Source organism: Syngnathus scovelli, chromosome 1 (genome assembly GCF_024217435.2).
Source record: "Syngnathus scovelli strain Florida chromosome 1, RoL_Ssco_1.2, whole genome shotgun sequence".
NCBI lineage: Eukaryota > Metazoa > Chordata > Actinopteri > Syngnathiformes > Syngnathidae > Syngnathus > Syngnathus scovelli.
In genome coordinates, this window is record NC_090847.1 from 15,366,934 (window position 1) to 15,391,626 (window position 24,693).

General features: G+C 40.8%; 3 protein-coding genes and 2 long non-coding RNA genes across 10 annotated transcripts; 3 read left to right on the plus strand and 2 right to left on the minus strand.

Annotated features, from left to right (window-relative positions):
• The first annotated feature begins 49 nt into the window (after positions 1 to 49).
• Positions 50 to 11,587, plus strand: spon2b (spondin 2b, extracellular matrix protein). Of its 3 annotated transcripts, none has more exons than XM_049748073.1 (6): positions 50 to 174; positions 6,401 to 6,669; positions 7,242 to 7,465; positions 7,780 to 7,971; positions 8,586 to 8,772; positions 10,951 to 11,587. In XM_049748073.1, exons 1-6 carry the CDS (start codon positions 80 to 82, stop codon positions 11,127 to 11,129), a joined length of 1,146 nt encoding a protein of 381 aa, XP_049604030.1. In that variant the 5' UTR covers positions 50 to 79; the 3' UTR covers positions 11,130 to 11,587. The 3 variants fall into 3 exon arrangements, with proteins under 3 accessions (XP_049604030.1, XP_049604012.1, XP_049604019.1); XM_049748055.1 differs by lacking the exon at positions 50 to 174 and adding an exon at positions 5,470 to 5,690; XM_049748062.1 differs by lacking the exons at positions 50 to 174; positions 10,951 to 11,587 and adding exons at positions 5,470 to 5,690; positions 10,160 to 10,329.
• On the minus strand, positions 11,393 to 19,431 carry LOC137840617 (uncharacterized). 2 transcript variants are annotated; one of them, XR_011087386.1, is made up of 7 exons: positions 19,251 to 19,431; positions 18,637 to 18,820; positions 17,069 to 17,265; positions 16,647 to 16,806; positions 16,468 to 16,559; positions 15,826 to 15,906; positions 11,393 to 14,745 (listed from the first exon to the last, which is right to left on the minus strand). It is a non-coding gene; the product is annotated as an uncharacterized lncRNA (long non-coding RNA). The 2 variants fall into 2 exon arrangements; XR_011087387.1 differs by lacking the exon at positions 16,647 to 16,806 and having other exon boundaries at positions 19,251 to 19,424.
• si:ch211-255i20.3 (transmembrane emp24 domain-containing protein 11) lies at positions 15,756 to 18,330 on the plus strand. Its single transcript, XM_049751944.2, has 5 exons — positions 15,756 to 15,916; positions 16,050 to 16,141; positions 16,427 to 16,552; positions 16,640 to 16,786; positions 17,109 to 18,330. Exons 1-5 carry the CDS (start codon positions 15,787 to 15,789, stop codon positions 17,256 to 17,258), a joined length of 645 nt encoding a protein of 214 aa, XP_049607901.2. The 5' UTR covers positions 15,756 to 15,786; the 3' UTR covers positions 17,259 to 18,330.
• On the plus strand, positions 18,705 to 24,195 carry rnf212 (ring finger protein 212). 3 transcript variants are annotated; one of them, XM_049748160.2, is made up of 12 exons: positions 18,705 to 18,813; positions 19,804 to 19,865; positions 19,990 to 20,064; positions 20,566 to 20,622; positions 20,704 to 20,762; positions 20,842 to 20,895; positions 22,111 to 22,169; positions 22,642 to 22,702; positions 23,287 to 23,335; positions 23,421 to 23,475; positions 23,819 to 23,870; positions 23,950 to 24,195. In XM_049748160.2, exons 1-12 carry the CDS (start codon positions 18,705 to 18,707, stop codon positions 24,041 to 24,043), a joined length of 786 nt encoding a protein of 261 aa, XP_049604117.1. In that variant the 3' UTR covers positions 24,044 to 24,195. The 3 variants fall into 3 exon arrangements, with proteins under 3 accessions (XP_049604117.1, XP_049604107.1, XP_049604125.1); XM_049748150.2 differs by lacking the exon at positions 18,705 to 18,813 and adding an exon at positions 19,182 to 19,364; XM_049748168.2 differs by lacking the exon at positions 18,705 to 18,813 and adding an exon at positions 19,182 to 19,364 and having other exon boundaries at positions 23,290 to 23,335.
• Positions 19,780 to 24,069, minus strand: LOC125985390 (uncharacterized). The gene is made up of 3 exons (XR_007487303.2): positions 23,929 to 24,069; positions 20,614 to 20,689; positions 19,780 to 20,010 (listed from the first exon to the last, which is right to left on the minus strand). It is a non-coding gene; the product is annotated as an uncharacterized lncRNA (long non-coding RNA).
• Positions 24,196 to 24,693: the final 498 nt, after the last annotated feature.

A 24,693-nucleotide genomic window follows, 5' to 3' on the forward strand; every position in this document is an offset into this window, starting at 1 on the left:
CGCCTACCGCCAAAAACTATTGGGATAGGCCCCAGCATGCAGCACACTTGTGAGGAAAAGCGGTTCAGAAAACAGATGGATGGAGGCAGCACGTCACACCCTATATTTTAGACTCAGTTCTGGCTGTACAATGTCAGGTGATGAGCAAGGGCGGAGTTCGGACGTTACAACTTGGTAAGTGGCTATTTGTTCTTAAATGATTGTGGGACTAAAAACAGAAGTGAGCATTTTTACTTGTGGAGACAGCTCTTCACAAAGTTGATGAATTACATTTTGTCAAGTAAAATACGGATCTACATGCACACACAGGACTGCAACTTGTGCACACATACTTTAAAATGACCTTTTCCCGAGTAGCAATGTCCTTGGTCCATCAGAGTGAACAATAAAAAGCAAAGTCAGCAGTTTCTCCAAATGGATAATTTATACATGCTGTGTTTTAATACTCTGTAGTCATAATACCCTGACCAGATATTGCTTATCCATAATTTTTGAGGTATAAAGCATGTTGCTCTTCAAAATTTCACATTGGCTCGCCAGGACGATGGGTTTGCCGTGATTGATGGTGCAAACCTTCACCGAGGTCGTTTATAATGCCAACGTAAGTCTGATTCGGCAGGATTTGGGTAATGCATCAGGCAGCCGCTTTGACTCACAGTATTTCTACTGGATTTTGCAAGCATTTGTAATTTTCTGACAACATTTACTCCCTACATGAAAACGGGTCTACTCCTCATTTGGTCAAAAGAAGCGTGGTACTTTTCTTAATCTCTACGAATGATGACACAAGTTGTGACAAATAGTCACAGACATCGCTCTCCAGCAAACTAAGCTAGCATTAGTACTGTACGCAATAGTGTTGCACGAGATACCAGTACATGTACTGTACATCAATATTTCGGCGTCAAAAGCTGCTCGACGATACCATTTATTTTAAGCTCTCTCATCACTTGTCCACACGTACACGCACGCATGTACACACACACAGTAAATAAGAATTAAAAGCTAAATTAAAAAGAGTCGGTTTTGAGCAGGCGGCATGGTGACGCACTGGTGAGCACCTCCACCTCACAGTTTAGCCCTCTCTGTGTAAAGTTCGCATGTTTTCCGGTTTTATCGCACATTCCAAAAACATGCATGGTAGGCCGATTGAGCACTTCAAATTTCCTGTAGGTGTGAGTCTCAGTGCTGGCAACCAGTTCAGGGTGTTCCCCGCCTACTGCCCTATGACTGCTGGGATATGGTCCAGCAAGCCTGCGACCGCCGTGGGGACAAGCAGTACAGATTTATTTTTTTATTTTGTGAATCCAAGTTAGTATAAACTAGTATTTTCTATAACTCACAGTACATATTAACTTATAGCTTTTACTTTCAAACATTTCAGTTAGTATTTGTTTGTACTTCTACTTGAGTACTTTTACCACCTCAGTGCGCACATGCACATGCACACTAGAAGGATCTGTGTGTGCAGAAATGTGCAAAAAAAACCTCACGTGCTCTGTGATTGCTCCCACACAATGGCGGAAATTACTAGGAAATCAGGGTGATTATCGGGCCCCTGCGGTACGCCGACTGGAGGATGAGCGTGGAGAAGGCCCAATGTCACCACCAGGTGTTAACACAATATATAGAGTATATGCATACTGTGCATTCATTTTCCAATGATTCCAATTTCCTACGCCTCACAAGCAGCCAAGTGACAAGCACACCTGCATCACAGTTCAGAGGTTTTGGGATCTACGTATGTGGCATTCCAAAATACATACATGCTCCCTTCATTAAATTGGCCAAAGGTCTAAACGTGAGCCTCAATATCAATTTAAAGCACGTTTTCCCATATGCTATGTTCAAAAAACAACACAAGAAAAGTCACTTCTTTATGTTTTAAATAAGAAAGCAAAAGTTGACTCAGTTTTGAGATACATGCTTTTCTTTGGACTGCAAATTTATGTCTATTTCCATTACCTGACACAATGACAACACTTCCTGTCGCCACAGCAACACTGGCGCCGCACGAAAAGTAAATGCTGTTAAATTGTCTGAAGCCGGGCGCTCATTTAGCGTGACCGGCGGCGGCTGTGGGGCTTTGTCGGACGTCGCCACATTTTGAGATTTGCCTTCCAAACAGCGTCTGCTAGCTGGATCAGTGTTTTAAGATTGCTGGTAAAAAGTGCAATGATGTCACTTTTTTTGCAGCAACTAAAAGCCATTTTTTATCATTTATTGAAAGCCAGTTGAGAATTGTAATAGCCGTGACACGTGTGCGGTGTGTTGGAAATGCTAAGAATAGCAACGTTGCAAATCATTGGGGCAGTGGCTCATTTGCAGAGACTTTGGTTTTTTGAGCCAAAGTGTCACAAGTTTGAATTCCATTGTAAACAGAAATGGAAGAATAGCAACGAGTCGGTGGGGAGACACTAGTCTGATTTCTGGCTACTTAGCAGAGGCCTTTGTGCAAGGCACACCACAAATAGTGCCGATAGTCCAATTCGTTCCGAATAATTTTTTTATACCGCTCCTTGAAAACCATTAAAAATGTGGTTCCATTTGTTGAAAATACTTTTTAGGTGCTTTTAGGTGTAGCTGTGTTGGTTAGCAAAGGAGTTACAATGGTGTAGTCTTTCATGCCCAAGTATGAACAAATAACAGCAATGAATTAACGCCAGATCATCTTTCCACCCCTGGAGGTAACTTGTTCATAACATGGAGTTCAACTACCCTATTTTCCGGACGATAAGTCGCATTCTTTTTTGTAGTTTGGCCGTGGGTGCGACTTATACGCAGGAGCGACTTATGTGTGAAATTATTAACACATTACTATATAATTTCACATGTAATTTGAGGGCGTTCTAGGCCTGTGGAATAATTGGAACTGCAACTGACAATGAGTCTGATATAAGCCATGTAGAAGAGGAAGCGCCGCATCTTCTACCTTCGGAGTTCGCGGAGTTGTTCAAAAGTGACACAGAGGATGAAGATTTCATTTGATTTAGTGATTTGGAGTGACACGGATGGTTTGGTAAATTTGTTAGCATGTTATTTATGCTATAGTTATCTGAATAACTCTTAATATTTTACGTCAGGCACGTTCTTAGTTTGTTGTGTATGTGTCATGTAACGTTTGTATACCGTACAATTATTCAGCCTGTTGTTGCCTCTATTCTATTTTTATTCTAAATTGCCTTTCAAGATGACATGTCTGTTCTTGGTGTTGGATTTTATCAAATACATTTCCCCCAAAAATGCAACTTATGTCTTTTATTCTTCTTTATTATGCATTTTATGGGTGGGGCGACTTGTACTCCAGAGCGACTTAGAGTCCGGAAAATACAGTAGTTGCACACTAGTAAAGCTTTGCTCTTTTGGTAAGCAACAGAGTTGGAAAGTGAGGCCTCTATTAGAGCAACAACCAATATTTAGGGAAACACAGTGCTGCATTCATGATACTGTGTAAACTATTAAGTGAACAAATCAATCTTGTGAAATTGGAAGTCCAGTGAAAAAACATCTTAATGCGACTACCAGACGAAGAGATGACATGTCAAGGAAATCAATCTCCTCCCTTCAGACGTGCACCATGCTCGCTCATCTATCAGCGATATCACCTTTGATGTTGACAACCTGTCCGTCTTGCCGCCACAACGTGCACTCACATCTTCCTCCCACCACCGCCAAGTTATGGCAGCCACGTGCCTCACTGACATGGCACAAGGCCCACCTCACGTTTCCTGACCAATATTTACGAAAGCCTTTTGTATTTTGCTCTTGTTTATGGCTTCAAAACAACACAAGACTGTGCTCAACACACATATGGCGAGTAACGTCATCGTTCACGCACTTGAAAATGGTACTGTCATACCAGCCTTGTCTGCGAAGAAAAACGATTAAACCACTTGTAACAATAATAATAAAAGGCTACTACTGTTTTAAATGTTGTGATTAATGTAGTGGCACCCGTAAACAGCAGATACGAATAGATCACATGACGTAAAGAGTTGACCAGATGTCTTTAGTTGGAATGATTTCAATCATAACGACAAAGAAAAACTCCTTGCAAAAAGCCGGCTATCCTCACCATTGTGTTGAAAGCAATAAAAGAAGGAACGGGCAGTTTTCCAGATCCGAAGAAAGCGATTCCTACCAGTAATATTCTGGCTTCGGAGGTAGAATCAGTGCTATAACAAATGCGGGATGCTGTCTACCTGTGTGTAAGGGAATTCCACAATACCGGGACATTGGGGTATGAAGTTTAATATTCACTTTTTTTTCCACTACATTATTTAAAAGCAATCTGGGTGACCCAAATTCACTAGGTGAAAATGGGAAAAAGTCACCAGTCTAAACAATAAATTGTGAAAATTCTAAGGGGTTGAGTGAGAGTCAGCGGCCGCAGCGTTTGAGTGTAGGTGTGTCAATGTGTGTTTTCAAGAAGAAACGTGACCATATGGAAAACATTAGATGTGGGCTGTGTCAGCATGCTGGTATATTTGTGTGTTTGCACGTGAGCATATAGTGTTGTCTGCCACCTCTAGGCACCGACTTGAGCCAAGCACCACACCCGGCCTCCGCACACGCGCACACACAGCTGGCTGAAAGCTTACCAAAAGACACATACACAAGGTTTCGGAGAAGATGGAGGAGAAAACAACAGCTGCTATTGTGGCTTCCTGTCGGTGTAGAGACAAACATCATGCACTGTAAAACAGAGACACAGCATCTTCTGTCCACATGGAAGGCCTGACTGGGTCAAACGTGACACACTTTTCAATGTTTGTAGAAAGCATTGGTCAAAAGACAAATAATCACACTTAAAGAGTCGTGGGTGCGGATGCCGCTGGTAACTGAATTTCCCCCTGGGGATCAATAAAGTATCTATCGATCGACCTACCTACCTACCTACCTACCTACCTACCTACCTACCTACCTACCTACCTACCTACCTACCTACCTACCTACCTACCTACCTACGTACCGTTCCACCCGCCCGCCCGCCCGCCGGCCCGTCCGTCCGTCAGTCTGTCTAATTGCACAAGCTTTTATTGTTTTTTTTATCCTCATTGAAAAATAGTGATTTTATTTTTAAAATAAAAACATTTCCAAGTGAGACTACACTTTTGAACGGTAGTATATGTAAAGTGCTTCCTTACAGCGGCAGATATTGTGAAAGGCGCTATATACGTATATAAAGTTGTATTTGTATTGGATTTGTATTGGATTTGTATTGGATTTGTATTGGATTTGTATAGGGTTGTATTGGGTTGTATTCACTCTTTTTGTGCAGCATTTGGTCACAATTGTGGTTACAGCATACTTTATACCAGGGGCATTCTTCTGATTAAAACTGTCACATGTCAAATCACATCTCCCCCCCCCCCCCATTGAAATTGAATGGAAATGTCATTTGGGTAGCATAGTAGTTGAGATAGATGTCTTTTGTGAAGCTGGCACAGGATCAATCGACTAGCAGATAGGACGCAGTGAAGCATGTTTAGGAGGAGAGTGGAACCGAGGGGGTTTGAAAAGGGGATAGGGGTTGTAGAGAAGGAGGGGTTGAAGCTCCTGAGAAGGCATAAAAAGGTGAAACTGGACTATGGAGCTTCGCAGTCACTTTTGCCGGCAGCCACAACCACTGCTCTCCACCCCCCTCCTCTCTCTCTTCCTCAACCCTTCATTCACCCTCTGCAAAATCAGTGAGTATTAATTAACTACTGTATTTATACACTCACAAATGCATGCAGACAATATGTATTCAGAATTGAAAGTAGTAGCAAAATGTGTGTCCATTAAATAAGGATATTGGATATTATTTTGACAAGGAGTGACTTTCATGTAATTATGTTTTCATTGTGAAATGTAGAAAACTTGTGTCATGGATTTTTCTGATTTATTTTTTGGTGGAATCTGCAAATAGATTTGAAAAAAATCATGGAAAGCTGTATTTTCACAGTCCAAGTAGTTTTCGTTCTGTAGCAGTTTCAAAATTTAAAGTTTATTGTATTTTTTCACATTACAATAGAACCCCGGATCTAACACTAACTCCCTAGCTCTCTGGAAGCGCACCGCACACGACCGCAGTCAGGCCGTACAATGGTTTAAAACTCGCGAAACAACAGTGCCAACTCACGTCGAATTCCCAAGCTTTGTTTAAGATCAGAGGCAAAGATTTCCCGACATTTTGCATCCAAGTCCGAATATGTTGAGTACTGAGGCGGTCGAGTTCCGGGCTTCTACTGTACATAATACATAAATGTGAACAGCAGCAGGAATAGGCATTCTGTGCAACCAAAAACGTATAGGTGTCAATCGTGTAAATTAATGAGGGATTTAGAGTCTTCAATAAACTTCACATAGATTTGTGACAGTCCATTTCTATTAAAACTATTCATCTTCTTGTCCTTAGTCTCCTTTCCCACTTCTTCCGCCTCATAATCATGGACGCCTCGACAAGTGTCTCCTCCACCAGCGATGCCATTCTTGGCCTCGTGGTGGTCACGATGCTGACACTGGGCTACGGTGTCCATCCGATGCCCGTGCCGACAAACATCCCCATCTGCACTGCCTCAGAACCAGCCCAGTACAATTTGACCTTCATTGGCAAGTGGTCACAGGCAGCATTCCCCAAACAGTATCCTGTCTACCGCCCCCCTGCACAATGGTCCAAACTTGTCGGTGAGTACATTCATGATGAGGAACTCTGGTATATTGCAATGGTGGAATAGACCAACAGTAACATTACATATTGTATGCTACATTGTAGAGATTGCTTGAAAATCAGTCACCAAAGCGAGTTTCGCTTAGCAACACATAATTCATGATGATACTCACCAATAAGTGTCAAAAGGCGATTCTCGTCAAAACACAAGATGCAAGCGATTTTGTTTTGAGGTAGGCATTTTGGGGTCGGTTTCACTATTCCCAGGGGCCATCCAAACAGAAACTTATCAAGATTTTGTCTAAATGCTACCGATTTTGAAATGTGTAAAGATAGGAAATGTGAAATAGTGACAAATGTGGGTTTTTATCTTTGCGTGTGGTTGGACGTAATGAGCATCGGATCCCATCCTGTGTGCATCGGACATGAGAAAACCATGTGAATTCCTGAACCCGATAACCCCCCCAAAAAATCATTATCAGGGATGAAAGCAAATTAGACATAAATTTATAAAGATAAAATAAAATGACTAATGTTAATAATAAATACACAGTGGTGATCCCCCTGCCCTTCCTCTCTCTGCTTTCAGGTGTGACCCACAGCTCCGACTACCACATGTGGCAGCGTAATGGCTTTGCCAGCAATGGAGTGAGGGAGTTCACAGAGAAAGGCGAAGCTTGGACGCTCATGAAGGAAGTGGAGCAGGCCGGAGAAAAGATTCAGAGCGTTTATGGCATCTTCTCAGCTCCTGCTGTCTTAGGAGGCACCGGCCAGAGCAACACTGTGGTTGAGGTCTTTGCCAGACACTCTTATGTAAGTCGCTCACGAACCTGTTTTGCTAAAACTAGGTCAGGGCTTCAATCAGAGCCTCTCCGAAGTCAGTCTATAATAGATGACAGCGGTCTAGACAACCTTCCGTTTTCTGTCATTCACTGAAGGTTATTTTTTAACCATACCTTCCATGAACGCATGTAAAGAGGGGCAGAGGCAAGCAAAGTGTGTCTCAGTACATGAGTAAAGCTACTTTCTGGCTAGGAATACACAACAAGTGAATTTCTTGAATAGCTTAGAACATAATTAGACCATCTCCTAATGTGGTGAGCTTTCTCTATTTGTCAATTCTCCAGCTGTCGTTTATTGTGCGCCTTGTTCCGAGCCCCGACTGGTTCGTGGGAGCGGATAGTGTGGACCTCTGCCTCGGTGACCAATGGAAAGATAGCGTGTCTCTGGAGCTCTTCCCATATGACGCTGGGACCGACAGCGGCTTCACGTTCTCCTCACCCAACTTCGAGACCATGCCACAAGACAAAATCACTCAGGTAGGACATACTACAATTGTGGGCAACCACACAAATGTAAGATGGGCATGCTGCTGGCGTTTTAGATTTACTGTCTAAAGCGCTTGGGTACAAAGGCCCTCTTCGGCATTACTATTCTGAGGCCAAACAAACAGCAATTTTCAAGGATTTTCCATTTTCAGCCTGGTAAGATTTTGCTGGGTTACTGAAAGTTTATCCCCCCGCACAACCATCACTTGGGAATGCAAAATTTGACCCGTATAAAGTCATTTTGATGATTTTCAGAGGTCCTTCACAGATTAACTCTACCCAGCTAGTTTCACTTGGCAACATCAAATTTGGTAGCCATGTCACTCATGACTATAACGACAAGAAATAGGGCCAAATAGGTTTAAACCTATATTTCGGGGTCATTTTGTCCTTTTCAAGGGACTTTCATAAATGGATTATTCATCAAGATCTTGTCTAATTGCAACCAAATGTCAACAAAATATACGAGACAACAGATGAATGCCGCTAAGTTGAATTTGTTAGGTTGTTCCCTAACGAAATGTCTTGGATCTGTTTGATAGTGAGTTACATTTCAGATCATCTTTATGTATCCAAAGTCATTTCTTGCCTTTTTCCATTCCTAGATAACCTCTTCCTTCCCCAACCACCCTGCTAATTCCTTCTACTACCCCCGACTGAAGCACCTCCCACCAATCGCCAAGGTAACGCTGACCAAGATAAGGAAGACCAATCAGATAATAAGCCTTCCAGCGGAGCCCACCCAGTCCAACCTGCTGCCAACGGGGAATGAGATTGAGGACAACCTCATAAGTAAGTCAAAGAAATAATAAATCACGCATGGTCGGAGATTAGCATTTGTAGTCACGTACTGTTACGCACAAATTAGGTATTAAAGAGTAAAATTATGTATTAAAAAAGGCATGTCCTCAACACAAATGTGCAGATGTAAAAACATTTGTTGAGTATGGGTCCATGTCGGATATAAATAATAAGCCATTAAAGAGCTGGTATTCAAAAAAGCATGTCTTGAGCCTTTTTGATTTCAGTTTTAACACACTAAAACTACTAATCATTCGGTAAGAGATGCATGTTTTATAAGAGGGTTTGTTGGTAACAATCCAAACACTGATTAACTGCCTTGACAATGTATCAACAAGTGTACGCCACATCTAGAAGCTATAAACTGACATGTTCCACATGACCTACTACATTTTCGAAAATGTTAAGAGCACACTTAAGGTCATCACTAAAACGCAAAGAGGACCAGAGAGAAGTGGAAAAGGAATTATATGTAGAAAAAAAAAAAAACGACAGCGATAATATGGGTCAGCCACCCAAAATGGGAGGCAGACTCTTATATTTCAACAGGACCACTATTAATGAGGTGAAGTTCCATTCAGTCTATGTTGAGTCATAGACAGTTACTGTTTATGACTCCCTGTTGCTCGGATTAAAAGTGAGCCAAAGCAGGAAGCTGAGAAAATACAGCTTTTTTTACGAGTTAAGACAACCACACGGTGGTCCAGTTGATGTGGGATGGGAGGGCCATGTGAGTTGTCCATCTTTAAAATACGAATCTGACAAAGGTTTTACAGAAGGAAAACTGCAGTAATTAGATTACACGACAGGTTTGTTCCCGCTGACAAGGCGCCAACAAACAGTCAGGGACTAAAAATCAGAGATGTTGTCCAGATCTTACACATAAAAAAAACTATTAAAAACATTCTTAAACTTACAAATGTTATTGATACAGTATCAAAACAATCTCAGTTCATACAGACCTGACAACACTGTCATATGCATACCAGGCCTGTATTTGCTGATGTTGATGAAAACATCTTTTGAATGTAAGTACAACTCTGAGGCTAGATTGCTGAAGAACCAACTTAACCTGAGACCTGTTGTCACACTCTGTGATCATGTAAGCAAACAGTCCGAACGAGACATTTTATTGGCTTTCAGTTCCTGCAAACAGCCCCGAAGGTCTAATCCATTGTTCAATCTTTCACTTAATCGTCAATATTTCCAGAGAGTCAAAGAGATGGCCTTCACAACTAGTTCACAATCACCTTGAACTGTGTAATATATTCACAGATGTCAACTAATTGAGGCCAAGTTTGACTGACGGAATTTCATCCTTTAGCCCACTAATGTCTTTCCTGTGTCCTAAATGGACTGGCAATATAATGCCGGATAGGACTTGACGCAATCTTCCAGCAGACCATCCATCCTTCAGTGCCTCGCCTCATCCTTCTGCTTTTCGACTTTACACTGAAGCAAATTTGGACTCAATCTGACAAACTAGGTTGTCAAAAGCATTCCCTTGCTTTCATTCTGATTCTCAAAAGATAGACAATAAAATGAGACATGTATAAAGGATTTGGTGCTCTGTAAACCATTCTTAGCACTCCTGCGTACGTGTGCACTGCTTATATGCAGCCCCAGATATGTAAGAGACGAGCTGTCTGAATGCCCCGTCTCTGTATTAATGTAGTCCATGTGCAAAAGGAGGTCAATATTTCAGGTTTATCGTTTAGAATTAGGTCTCAGGATAATTCCTACTATTCCCCTTCAGAGTTGAGGTTTAGGACTGAGGTTTGGGTTAGGACAGCAGTATGAGCTTCAATTCCTCGGGATCTTTATTCTGCCTGTTGTTAGATGTTTCCTTCTGCCAACACCCCTGATTCAAATGATAAGATCATAATCAAGCTCTGTAAGAAAAAAATGATAATTATCCTGACCATTTCAATCATGAGAGACATCTAAAACAGGCAGGATACAGCTTTCAAGAAACAGGAGGTCCCTACACCTGGGTTCAGGATGGGAAAAGGGCAAAACCTCCCAAAGGGTAGTATGTCCTAAACAAGTCCTGTGCATTATTACTGACATTAGAGAAACCTAAGAAAACCTTAGAAAAATGTAGCGCATGCAGCGTAGCGTACCCATGTCGACAACTCGCGTACTAAAGTCTACCATTGTGCAACGCAGAAACGCCGCTGGACTGTGAGGTGTCAGCATGGTCTCCCTGGGGCCTGTGCAAAGGCAAGTGCGGAGATACTGCCCTGCAGTACCGCACACGCTATGTCCTTATGCACCATGCCAACAATGGAGTACCCTGCCCCCTGCTGGAGGAGAAGCGGACGTGCGTGCTGGACAATTGCTTATGACTAGGCCTGGAAACTAGGGAGGAGAAGAGGAAGCGGAAGGACAGTAAAGGGAAGAAGAACAGGAAGGAGCGACAAGGGCGGAAAAGACGTCGGAGAAGATACAACAACAAAAGGGTTGCGGTTTATTTGCTAAAGTCATGAACTGGACCTGCTCCTTTGTCAGTGAGAAAATAAGATCCTCTGTCCTAAGGATGGACCTGAAATCAATGGAGGGATGTAGTTGTTGCGAGTGATCAAAAAGTGGCTTCGAATTAATCGACCAGAAGCTCAAACGAATGTATTTATTTCCAGGATTTTACCCTGACACGTACAAATATGAAAATACCCATTTGTATTCTTTTTTTGTAACTCAATTAAGGTACTGGTTTCATGCAGAAAATATTTTTGTACAAAACATTACAACAAATCTTTAAAAGAAATGTGATATCTGTATTGTCAATAAAAGTGCGTTGATTTTATTTGTTTATTTCGACAAGTATATAATTCGACAATCATTACGACTTCATGTACCGTTTCCACATGACTTGTCGAAAAGGGAATCGGGTTGAAGCAATTTTGCTTATCTGTTGATAGTGGTGTTTTCATTTTTATTGAATTTGTAGAATTATATCATTAAAAGAAATGAAAAAATCAATAAATAAAAAGAATATAGAATTATAGAATAGAATCGAAATTTTAGAAAATAGTTTACCAAGGTTCAGTTCGGTCTTTTTTCGGCCAATGAATGTGTTTTGTTAGGAATTCAAGCACCCCCGAAAATAACAATTGAGAGCAATTATATTCAGAATAAATCAATTAGCAGGAGAAGCTAAAATAGATACATTTTCACTCTGAACAACAGGTTGTCAAACATTACAAATGGACTCAAATGCCCAACACCAGTGGAAATTTCACATAAATAAGCCCTTTGTTCAAAACAAAAATGGTCAATATGCCGACTAAGCAGTGTTGGGATTCAAACCGAATCATCGTACCTTGAGGTGTTTAACAAGTAATAGTTTTAAACACACATACTGCACCTATTATAAAATACCATAAACTAGGTAAAGGTACTCAGCGACCTCAAACCAAATGATCGACTCCATGAGACTTGAAATCACACTGTGCCGCTCACTGCACATCTAACAAAGTATTAGATAATCCTGGTTGATATCCAAAACAGACATTTGCAGCTGTGACAGAGGAATATTCTTTATTTCCTGAATTATACCAGTTGGAATTTGTAAAACAGACACCAATGTGCATGCACTTGGCCTCTCAAAACACTGGGAGAGGCAGATTGAATAGCAGTAGCACACATCTGCCGGTTTTGAATGATGACAGATGGGAAACGGAAAGACACTCATGAGGAGCATGGATTTTCATCTCTAAACCTTTCCTGTACACCCGTCTTAGAAACGTCACTGGCTAAAGTCACTGGGATCTACATATAATCGTGTTCAGAGGGTTAGACATTTACTCATCACGTTTAGTCTGTAAACTAATACAGTGCTGCTCAGCCTCTGGCTTGAGAATATGATGGTGAGCCATATACGTTTGGCATTACCTCAAACTTGTTAACTCATTTGAAACCGCACCATCCAATCTATATAGATATAGTATATAGATATATAGATATGGATATAAATATGGGAACTAACAGCAGATGCTGAACTCATCAATCCAAACAATTGTAAAGACGTCCAAGGTATTCAGTCTTGAATTTAAATGCCACAATTCATCCAAAAGTCATGCCCATGATGAGCACATGTAAGTATGTGTGTGACCACAATTGTACTGAATACGTTTTGACACGTTTATGATCAATGGTTTCAGACTTTGGAAATGACAGACTTACCCTACTTACAGTAGATATCGCTGCCAGGGAGTATATTGGTTCAGCATTTACCGCAGTGTGGGAAGACGTGGAGATGTGATATTATAGACTTAAGTGTGAGGGGATGGTGACAGCTTTAGCAGATGCTCACTTGGAGACCAAAATCTATTCTCTGCGGCTATGTGGGTGTTAACATTATAAATGACCTCATATAAGGAAAGTATGCTCCTATCAGTGATATAATGTGTTAACACAAAAACTCTTAATTACATAGTCCTCAGAATAATGGAAGAAACAAACCTAGTTTACGTATTCAATTTATTTATTTTTTTAAGTATTTGAAAGAGGTTAGCTGATATGAGAAGCTAACAGTCGATATCTTTACATAAACCCATAGGAATTCACCCCAGAAGAATTTGTCTGACTTTCCATATTTTTTTAGAATTATGTAAAGAACAATACAGGAGGCAGTATGTTATGTAATAGGATAAAAATAATTTTGCATACCACACAATCACACAACATAAGCAACTTCAATATTTATATTATTTTATAAAATGAAAAAATATATTGTGTGGAGAGTGACAAGTGACACCAAGATGTGAAGATAATATCGGTTGAAGGAATAAATGTTGATTAATTAGAAGTATGTGTCAATATAATTCACTTGTTGGCTAATTGGAGTTTAGGGACTTTATCTACCTCAAGGAATAGGAGAACTTTCTCAAATTCACTTTTTAGTTGAAGATGAACATTAATATTGAAAATCTTAAGTGGTCGTTAGTCAGCTAACTTAAGATGTTACATCATTGTAACCCAATTAAAAACCAGAACAAAATGTCACATGACTGACCTTTTGTCAAAATTGAAGTAAAAGTAATACTAAAAGCATGGGGTGGATCTTTGTTGGGGGCCAGGAGTTGGGCTAATGAGTATTTTGGTTCATTTATGTGATTGTATTTGCAGAGTTTGACATGTAAAAAGTGCAAATTAGAAGATTGTAATGAAGCTGTTTGTCTCTTTATTGTAGGGGTGTGCAATTATGGAAAAAAAGTAATGGCAATAGCTTTGATTGATGCTGAAATCATGATTAGCAAACACATATCTATTGGTTTCTAAAAATAGCATTTATTCAAATACCAAAACTCAAATTACCGTATTGGCCCGAATATAAGACGTCCCTGATTGTAAGACGACCCCCTTTTTTTCAAGACTCAAGTTTGAAAAAAGATTTTTTGAACACCAATTTTAATTTTTATACAGAAAATAATTACAGTACATCTGAAACAAATGATTATAACAATATATTCGAGAGAAAAAGCATGTTATTTTGCCTCATTCAAATCATGCAAAAACTGTCTATCACTTCATCACCATCATCTGAAGTTTGCGTCATAACAATCTCCTCAGCTGCCAATCTATTATCTCTTCTCTTATCTTTTCTTGCTTACCGCTATTTTTTTATTTTTCTTATTCTTCATGACAGCGGTTCGCTTTGGCCTGGGGAGTTAAGTTCAGCATTCGCTTTAAAGATATCTGGCGCCATCTAGCATTGTGAATGGGTATAATGTCTAGACCCTGAATGTAAGACGGTTCAGTCTTATTTCAATGCAAAGAACACCGTCTTATATTCGGGCAATATGGTAAAATAAAGGATATAAAAAACACACACAAAACGTGGCTTTTTCTTCAAACACCATCATGTGAAAGTTTTGCCTACCTTACAGATTCCAACTTGCAGACAAGGAGGGAAACGATGCTGCAGAAAATTGTCTCGACTCAAACGAGTCAACTTCAATCCTTAGGTAAAGGCGTAAAACAGCAATCAGTGTGGAATTTAGGTGAACCCCTATCGTAACAAGAGTGTGACATCCGAGACTACACAGGCTATTTTATTACTGAGGGGTATTAATGCAAGTGTTTTTAACACTGATCCTAAAGCCTTAATTCTGGAAGATTTTCAGTGTACCTTTACTGTTATGCACTAAGTTTTGGGATTATGGTTATAGTATTTCAGTGAGCCCCACCCTCACAGCTATGTGAATGGGGTTTGCCTTTACCATGAATGCCTAAAATTAGCAATCATCCGTAACTTTTGGAAAATAAAACAAACTGTGGCTGTTTAAGCTTGGGGAGGCATTTACAAAACCATCACTCATGTGAACGTTATGTATTGGTTTAGCGAATTGTTCATCCCCATTCCTCACAATGGGAGTAAAAAACAATCCCAATGAAGTAATGGTTGCGTTGCTGACACCCGCACTTTAGTGCACCCTGCTCTTACTGTTATTGTTCCGTTTTTGATTAACTATTATTCAAGACATCTAAGGGGGGGGGGAATACATATGTATGCATCTACATATTGATTATTCCTTGAAACTACAAATCTGTGTGCTTCTGAGATGAACAGATGCCAATGAAAGCGTAGGGTCTCCCAACTATGTATGTGAGATATCGCGAGTGATGTTTTGCTGATTGGTTTCTTACTTGGCCAATCGCAAATCTCGTTTGATTTCGCAAACGGGAAAGGCAGACATTATCGGCACAATTAAACACTATGTAACGCTTAGTATTTAATATTTACTCATTGATTAAACAAGTGCAAATTTTGTTAGCTTTCTTGATGTTTGGAGAGAGAACACAATCATGACATAACATTGGCGAGGTGCTATTGGCTGCTAAGTGAACCAGTCACACCACTTGACCAATGTCGAGTCACGCAACGCAGCACCTGCCACTTTCTCACACTCGGCAGCCTCCAGCAGACACACGCTGTGGATTTTGGAAAACCCATTTGGGACTTACAGACTTTTTGGTTTAATAGGCCATAGTGGACTGACCATGAGGCTACAATGGGCCATCTTTTTCCTTCAGGCTTACCTGATGCTGGCGGTCGCCATGTATTTTGATCTGGGCGAGCAGGAGGAGCGATGCATCATTGAGGAGATTCCCCAAGACATGCTGGTGACAGGTGAGTTATGGAGAGGGGATAAGAATTAGCCAAAAGCAATGGACAGAGGACCGCAGAGAACGATTAAATGTGTCTTGTAAATTGGGATGACTTATAGCAGGAGGCTCAAATGAGCGTATCTCTTTCCCCCCAGGATATTTCCTGTTGCAGCCGTGGGACTTGAAGTCGTCCACCCACTCGCCTCACCTTGGCGTCACTCTGACGGTCAGGGACCCCAACCATGAGGTACAGTCATAATAAATGTAATATATGAAGCGTGACATGAAAAAAAGTATTTGCCCCATGCCTAATTTCAGTTTGTTTTCAATCACGTGTAAATATTTCAGTTCTTCAAAAGCGTATTAAAAAATTGCTTATATTCTCAGTATCGTATTGCTGTACTAAATGCAAGTATATTCCTGGTATTGAAGTCATAAGATTGGTATTATCACAACATTGAGCTGCGACATCTCATTGATCAGAACAGTTCAAATATGTAAATATTTCTGCTTGCAATCCACTTAATACTAGGTTTTGATGAGCAAGCGCTACGGAATCTTTGCAAAATTCACCTTCACAGCACACGCGTCCGGTCAGCACTTCCTCTGTTTCCAAACCAACTCTACCAGTTTCTCCGTCTTTGCTGGAGAACGTCTGGTAAGACCTGCAACACACACAATCACACAAGACTTCATTTTTATCATCTTATTTTTTAACAATGATGATTCTTCTTGTGTTCGACAGAAGTTACATTTGGATGTTCAGATAGGCGAGCATGTTATGAATCCGAAAGCCGATGGAACCAAAGACAACTTGAAGACACTGGAATATGGGCTGCAACATCTCATTGATCAGATGGTGCTCATCACCAAGCAGCAGGATTATCAGCGGGTAGGACTGGCTGAAAGAGCCTTAAAATACAATAATAATAATAATAATAAGAAGAAGAAGAAGAAGAAGAAGAATGATAATACATACATGCATAGATTTTAACTGATTTCAACCCTCTCGCTGTTAAGGTACAAATAACAGTTTACATAATTCAAAACAAGCTTCACTTTTTGTTAATTTTCCCCTTATGGGATTTTTTATTTTTTCCTGATACCAGAAAAGCTCTGGAACTTTTCCCAGCAAGTTTTAGTCTTTACAGATTTGTCAAAACATTGACACTACCTTTCAAAAGTTTGGGGGTACTTGTTGTTGCTGCCAACAGGAAAAGGAGGAGTTCTTTCGTCAGATCAGTGAGGACACACACAGTACAGTGCTGTGGTGGGCCGTGGTGCAGACCATCCTCCTGCTTTTGGTCGGTTTCTGGCAGATGAAGCAGCTCAAAGATTTCTTCATCGCCAAGAAGCTCGTCTAGTCACCATCTGTCAATCATGGGCAAATCACGTCATTTACTTGGAGTACATTATTGCCATGGTGATTACTTATGCCTTTACAACTAAGAACAGGGCTTCCCAAACTGTTTGGGATTATTGTGGTTCTTCCGAGGAAACCTAAATTAATACATGTAATATGTACAGTAATTTATTGACACATACCGGACATAATCTATTTATAAGAATCACAGCAAACATTTTGGGCCCCAATCCACAGTGTGGGAAACCCTGCCTTAGAATAGTCATAACAATAATTACAGTATGTGTTTATTGCTCGAAAGCAGGTCGTGTTTTTTTCTTCACAGTTTAAAACAGTTCCCAGCTGTCTTAGTAGCGTCTGTAGCGTGCTTTCATCAAAATACCCCAAGGATGAAAAATCTTACACACATTTTTATAGAACATTTCTTGCTACTGTGAAATTGGCTCATTTCAGGGCCAAACATATCGCACACAGTGCACCACCCGCATTTTGTCCTACAAGCCCAACTTTGGTTCTATCATCAACTCCTCAACTGCTTGCCTCAATTAGTAGAAGTAGAGCCCAGAGTAACCTCGAAGACAATTAAAGCATTTTTGTGGTGCATGGACACATTGCCCAAAACAAAAACTGCCGCTGCACCCAAGTTGCTAACAATTTCAGACCTTCAGAAACCAAGACCGTAATCCAAAAATAATCTGTGTATCCCTAGAAATTTATAGCAGCTATATTTACTGTTAGTGAAGGCACCACAGTGTAACAAAAGCCCCTGGTGCATGCACACGCGCAGAAATATATACAATAATCCCTCGTTTATCGCGGCTAATTGGTTCAAAAAACCACCCGCGGTAAGTGAAATCCGCGAAATACGGTCACCAACAAGAAGTACTGGGCAGGCTAACGAGTTAGAGGAAAAATGCTAATTCGCGATCGTGCTAACACGCGAAAACGGACTTCTAAAGGAATGTAAACGAACATTTGGGTCAATACTACATTGTCCTAAAGGTTAGACACATGTTTCTTCAATTTAGAAGTTTTATTTTGACTTTTAAATGTTTGTTTTTTTAATTTGGGGGGGGGGGGTAGCCGCGATGTAGTGAAGCTGCGATAAACGGGAAGTAGCGAGGGATCACTGTAGTACACACACACGCGCGCACACACACTTAACACTAGCGTTATCATTTGTAATGGCAGCTTTCCTTACCAAGTCACCAAAATAAACTTTTCAATAAGCGTGGTGGTGTGGCGCATGACATCAGTAAACAAAAATCATCCTCATCCCTACATCAACTGTCCAGTTGACCATCCTTACAACATTATTATCGAAAGCTAATTCCTTTAACAATGGTTCTAATCTGTACTAAAACTGCAGCTCTGCTTACCTTTTCACATGATAGTGTCAAAGTAGTTCCTTTGATCTGGATGTTTGAGCATATTGACCAAGTGTGCCATGTCCTTTCCTCCACTCGAGCATCTGCCCCAACTTCTTTTCCGGGTTCTTCTGACGCCATTTCAGCATACGTCACACGGCTGTCCCCGGGTCTCCAGCCGACCCTACAGTAGGTCCTAGTTAAGGGGTAAATTTAAATTCATTGATCAGTCTTGCAAGTTTAAAACGTGGAAGTTCAACACAAGACATATTTATTGCGGGAGCAAAACTGCCAATATAACAATGAATAAACGAGTAATCGAATATAGAAACAATTGAAAAATATATCTAAAAAAATATGAAAACAAAAATACATGTACAATACAAAAGTAAATATAAATGCAAAAATAAAAATAGTTTTGAAAATTTCAAAATAATGATAAAAAATGAATACAAAAAACATGTATACATACAATTAAACAACAATGTATTTTTCTTTAGTTTTTTTATTTGTGTTTTTATTTCCACTTTTCTTTACTGTTAATTTTGGCGGTTATATATATAGCAGACAGCGTTAGCCGTTGACAAGAGGTGCTAACTTTCCGCCCGGTCCGCAACAAGACAAACCGAAAATGTCGCAGTGGGTCTGCTGCAACGCCTGCTTTCTTCCACCCTCATCCGAGCTTCGAATGGCGCTCACCTCTTGCGGCCATGTCGTATGCAGTGTTTGTTACAAAAAAGGTACATAGAGGAAGCGTCTGAGACCTTATAAAAGCGTTTGGCGGGGGCTCTTAGGGCCTCACCTCGGCATATCACGTCTAGGTAAACAGAGACCTCTGTTGGACGTTATCTTGCAGTACAATGACCTAGATTTTACTTAAAATAATCCGTAAAAACAAATCTGCTATCTCATTGTATGACAGCCAGGATCAAAAGTGAGCATTCGTGTCGTTCATGTTCAATACATAGATACTGTATATGTGCGCACAGAATGCTAATTAATAATATTGATATATCTTGGACAGGGTGGTAAGCATATCGAGCGCTATGTCTTTAGAAACAGCAATGTTCTAGTTCTAGTAAAGGTGAGCATCATTTGCTTCTTCAGATAAGTTGTCATCACGAATGATAAAACCCACAAACAAACAAAAACACAATTTCTTTCCCTTGGTTCCTTCAGGTAAACAAGGCAGGTGTTTTATTTGCAAAGACAAATGTCAAGTGACTCCTCTCACTGACCAGGTAAATAAATCAACTGGAAAATGACAGCTGCAAATGTAAAAATTTGGACAAATATTTTGTTTGTTTGCTTGTTTGCTTGCTTGCTTGCTTGATTGCTTGCTTGCTTGTTTGTCTGTCTGTCCAGAGCCCCACGGAAGTGAAGGAGCTGTTCTCCAAAGTCAATGTTGCGGCAAAGAAACAGTTGTCAGAGATTAAAAAGGTTCATTTGTTCATTCTTATTCTTCAATCTATTTTGTATTGCTTATTTGCGAGCTATGAGTGTGTCAACAAAGAGCAACAATTGTCATTCATGTCACATTCTAATCTCAAATCAGTTTTTTTCCATTGGAAACAATGTAAATATTAAATGTCACTATCATGACACTATTAATTATGTACATTAAATGACGTAAAACCACTCACTCTTGGAAGATATCTGACATTGAAGGGGGAACGGGAAATTCTTGGTTCAACAACAGTCACCTTGTTGCCCACACGGCATCCAAATATGATGAAATTGCTTTGGAATTTTCTTTGGATTTAGGGCTAAATTATTATGCAAACTATGTCTTGAACTTCAAGTTGTGTCACTTTTAGAGGTTCCAGTGTATATAAGTGTTAATTTAATTGACATTAAATACCCCTGTGCCATCAGTTAGATGGACCCAATGTTATGGTTTGTATGTTGTTAATGCTAGTTTTCTCCACTTGTTCTCTTCAGGTTGCAATGTTCCAGGTCAAACATAGTAGAAAATTGGTGGCATACTACCGGAAAAGGGTGAGAAGTCTTCTCTCGCCTGGCCTGAAGGCACTTTACATGCGTTAATTCCCATGTTGTTCTGTTTCTTGAACAAAACAGAATGAGAGATTGGAGGCGGACTGGGTTAAGATGAAGCAGGAAATGCAGAAGATGACCAAGTGAGTTGAATTAACCAATGATATCGCAATGGAGAGGGGGGAAAAAATACAAATTCAACTTTTTTTCCCTTTGACACAGGAAGATGAATGAACAGACTGCATACATTGCTAAACTGGAACATTCATTTCAAAGGTACTTGTGACACAAAAATGCAACAGTCACATGGACTCCATTTTAATTTCTGTAAGCAAAAAAGAAACCCCAAACCTAACGTTTAGTCCAGTGGTTCTTAACCTGGGTTCGCTCGAACCCTAGGGGTTCGGTGAGTCGGTCTCAGGGGTTTGACAGAGCCCCCACTGAGGAGGTCCGAACAAACCTGTTTTATCGTGTAGCTTCTGATTTGCCAGTATGTAATTTGTTGCGAGTTCATGCATTGTGTTGGTTTTGTTCTTTGAACAAGGTGATGTTCATGCACAGCTCATTTTGTGCATTAGTAAAAAACATCTATGTCTATGTGAATAATTTTTCACTAACGAGGGGTTCGGTGAAGGCGCATATGAAACTAGTGGGGTTCGGTACCTCCAACAAGGTTAAGAACCACTGGTTTAGTCTTAATTTGCAGGTGTGTCTCTCTTCCACCGCTCGATGTCGCTGTTTTCACATTTATTGTTAAGCATGTATGTTGCCAAGAAAGAATAGAGAAAATAGGTTAGTTAGACTCGTCTTGTCTTTTCTCCTTTTTATATTGATAGTTTTACAAATGTAAATGTGTATGTGACAAAACTATATGGTTTATTAAAAATATTGGTCTGGCAATGGGTCACACTGAACCAGGAACATTTTTGCTGTTCCTGAGAAATGACTAACAGGTTACAGATATGGGTCACATTGACCCGAGAAATATTTTTCTCCGTGTAATCAAAGAAACAGACATAACAGAGGGGTAAAAAGAGTTTTAAAGAAAGAATTAAAGCCGCATTATTGTGTTTTCAAATGTCGTCACCCATTTGTGAACAATAGCATCATGTTGAAGGAGTAAGTGCTTTTCTGCCACTTTTATGTCACGGTTTTGTCTTGCCCCACCGCGTCCAGTGACCTTGCGCATATGGCAGCAGCTCACAGTGTGGTCTTTGTGTGCCACCCCGATAATCTCGGCAAGCATCTTCCCGCTTTGTCTCCCTCTGTAATGCCACGAGGATCATCCTGTCGACTTCCCTTTCTTTGCAAGCCCCAAAAAATCTAAAGTTTAATGGCAGAAGTCGGTTCAGAAGTCTTTTATTGTGAAAGCTGGGATCCAAGACGATGTGTGACCCCAGTACTGATGTTAATTGTGTGACCTGAAGACAGTAGTGGGTTTTTTTCAAGTACAAGTACAGATACAAGTTGTTGTCTGTGCTCTTCTTCCAGTTTGAAGTCATCGTCATCATCGATGGGCCGCACCTCCCATAGCTTGCATGAAAAACAAGGTAGACAAACTAATATTGATGTCCGTTACAACCCAAAAATATTTTTGGGTTTAAAAATAACTACAACCACATGTTCGGCTTACCCTTCATATATACGTAGACGTATGCCCTAGATTGGCCGCTAGTGAATTGCAGGGCTTTGTTTTGACGGGCATTCATTCACACTCATATTCACGCCTAAGGACAATTAACGGAGTTCCTGGAGACCATGGAGATTGGAGCCCAGACCTCCTTACTGTGAGCCAAACGTACTCGCCCCTAAAGCAAGACTCCAAAAAGCAGCCAGGCAGAGATTACATTTCAGTGACCACCCACATGGCGTCTTAATCACAAAGATGGCGGGTCTCAATGATAATTGTTGTTATTACCCAAATAATACAAATGTCTTTTTAGCTGTCAAGAGGCAATTTATCTTTTTTTTTGGGTGATTAGTCATGTGTGCGTGTGTGTCATTGTTCCTCCTTTGCTTTAGCCCCGCAGATGCTGTTCAGTTCTCCCATGCCACTCTCCAGGCATTCCTCATCCTGCAACATGTGAGTGCCATGAACCCGTTTTGACAGCACATGCACCCGCACACACACAAGCTGAGCTTTAGCCACTGTAGATTTTTGCTCTGCCCTGGAGCTGTCTATATACACACACTTATAGACAAACCTGAACAAGCGCAGCTTTGCTTGGCTTTAGTCACCAATCCCTATTGGGTTTCCCGGATCGCATCGACTCAAGACTTCATCCATGACCCATGGCAGATCAGCAACTTTGACTGCAGAGCGATCTGTGTTTTGCTTTTTTTTCCAAGGCTGTTTTTCTGACATTGCTCTTTATTTCAGCTTTGCTAAATCCATTTATTCATCATTAGATACTTTTTTTCTAAATGCAGTAGAATTATTTTTCACTATCAGATGACTAAGTTAGGAAAGGCACCAAATAATCTTTTGGGCGAAAGCCCTCTAATTGCCTTTTTGTAGGTAAACAATTTTCCCTAGTGCGTCTATCCTGGAGAAAATATAAGTATACAATATAAGTATTATATAGAATATAAGTATTGCCTGCCTTTGAGTTCATTTTGTTGAATTTGTGCCATGAAAATGTTTATTATGTTGTGTCTCCCGTTCAGCAGTGGTGACAACACGGACAGGGATGAACAATTGAGTTTCTTACGTAAAGTAAGTGTTATTGTTCATATTTACTGCGTGCAGACCTGAAGACACATGCTAACATTTTGTCACCATGTGTGGTTGTGTGTGTCAGCCTCCACGCGCCCCCAGTTTGTCACTGTTCAGTCCTCTACATGATGGAGGCACGGGTAAGTCCTGTTACTATTCCCACCAGGGATTCCCGGGAATGTCCTCTAAAGGTTTAGCTTCCCCACGTGACGTTCTCAAGTAGCTTCACTGTAAATATTCTCAGGAAAAAACCCAAAATGTTCTGTCGGGGTTCGACAATGGTTCTTGTGAAGAAAAAAAAAAAAGTTTGTGTACTTTTGTTGTACATTTTGCACTCTTTGGTTCCGAGTATTATGAATGGCTTAAAACTAATCAAGTATCAATCATTTACTAGCAAGCTGACAGTGCATTGTTCAACAAACAAATGTTGAATTTCTGGTGGTTGGGAATGTTACATGCTATATGTTCTACATTTCCTTGCAGGCACAATTCCTCACAGGCTGTCCAGCCAAATGACCAATCACTTCACATTCAGGTAACCACTTCTAACTTTTGTATGACCTGTATTGTATGATTTATTATGCTGCTCTCACCTTGAGCCTGTGGTCTCTTAGTCAGTGGTCAAGGTCACCGACGACGCCTGGCGTGTTGTTTGGACCCAAGTCCATTTGGAATTCGCCCGTCTTCCGGGACTACCCTGCTCCCTAAAAGGAGGTGCATACATACCCAACTGGATGCTTATGATTATTTATTTTCCACTTCCTCTGAGAAAGGGAGAACGCCAGCACCTGTCCTATTCACGCATTTAAACTGGGATTTCATGAACAATAAATACTGTTTACAGGCTTTGACACATCAAAGGAGGCCCAGTAACTCTGTGTTTTTGTGTGCGTGCGTGCGTGCGTGCGTGCGTGCGTGCGTGCGTGCGTGCGTGCGTGCGTGCGTGCGTGCGTGCGTGCGTGCGTGCGTGCGTGCGTGCGTGCGTGCGTGCGTGCGTGCGTGCACGTGCCTCTATGACCTCAGTTGCACAAGTGAAGGCAAGGAGTAAAAGTGTGGAAATAGAAACGTGATATCACCCAAAGTCACGGCAGGAAGGTAAAGATGATGGCGGCGGCAGATTGATGCGCTCAGACACGTCCTCCATTTCTTCCATTGTCCTCGCTTGTCAGCCAAGTGAATGGCGTCTATTGAGGGAGGCTCAGGTGTGACTGTGTGTATGTGTGCACATGGGTTCCAGGTCTGTGCATGCCATATTACCGCTGTGTGTGCAAGTGTGTGCGTGAGAAGCTGAATTAAGACTATTGTGGAGAGTCATCAGGCCTGATCCTCCTCCTGCGCGTTCTTTCCTGTTTTTTAAG

Excerpts from the sequence above, each read along its gene's own strand:
- spon2b (XM_049748055.1), top strand. The coding sequence starts at position 5,485 with ATGTTTAGGAGGAGAGTGGAACCGAGGGGGTTTGAAAAGGGGATAGGG. Across the intron at positions 5,691-6,400 it reads ATTCACCCTCTGCAAAATCA|TCTCCTTTCCCACTTCTTCC; the intron begins GTGAGTATTAAT and ends TCTTGTCCTTAG. Across the intron at positions 8,773-10,950 it reads GATTGAGGACAACCTCATAA|AAACGCCGCTGGACTGTGAG; the intron begins GTAAGTCAAAGA and ends TGTGCAACGCAG.
- si:ch211-255i20.3 (XM_049751944.2), top strand. The coding sequence starts at position 15,787 with ATGAGGCTACAATGGGCCATCTTTTTCCTTCAGGCTTACCTGATGCTG. Across the intron at positions 16,142-16,426 it reads TCAGGGACCCCAACCATGAG|GTTTTGATGAGCAAGCGCTA; the intron begins GTACAGTCATAA and ends ACTTAATACTAG. Across the intron at positions 16,787-17,108 it reads AGCAGCAGGATTATCAGCGG|GAAAAGGAGGAGTTCTTTCG; the intron begins GTAGGACTGGCT and ends TGCTGCCAACAG.
- rnf212 (XM_049748160.2), top strand. The coding sequence starts at position 18,705 with ATGTCCTTTCCTCCACTCGAGCATCTGCCCCAACTTCTTTTCCGGGTT. Across the intron at positions 20,896-22,110 it reads CTGGAACATTCATTTCAAAG|TTTGAAGTCATCGTCATCAT; the intron begins GTACTTGTGACA and ends CTCTTCTTCCAG. Across the intron at positions 23,871-23,949 it reads ACCAATCACTTCACATTCAG|TCAGTGGTCAAGGTCACCGA; the intron begins GTAACCACTTCT and ends GTGGTCTCTTAG.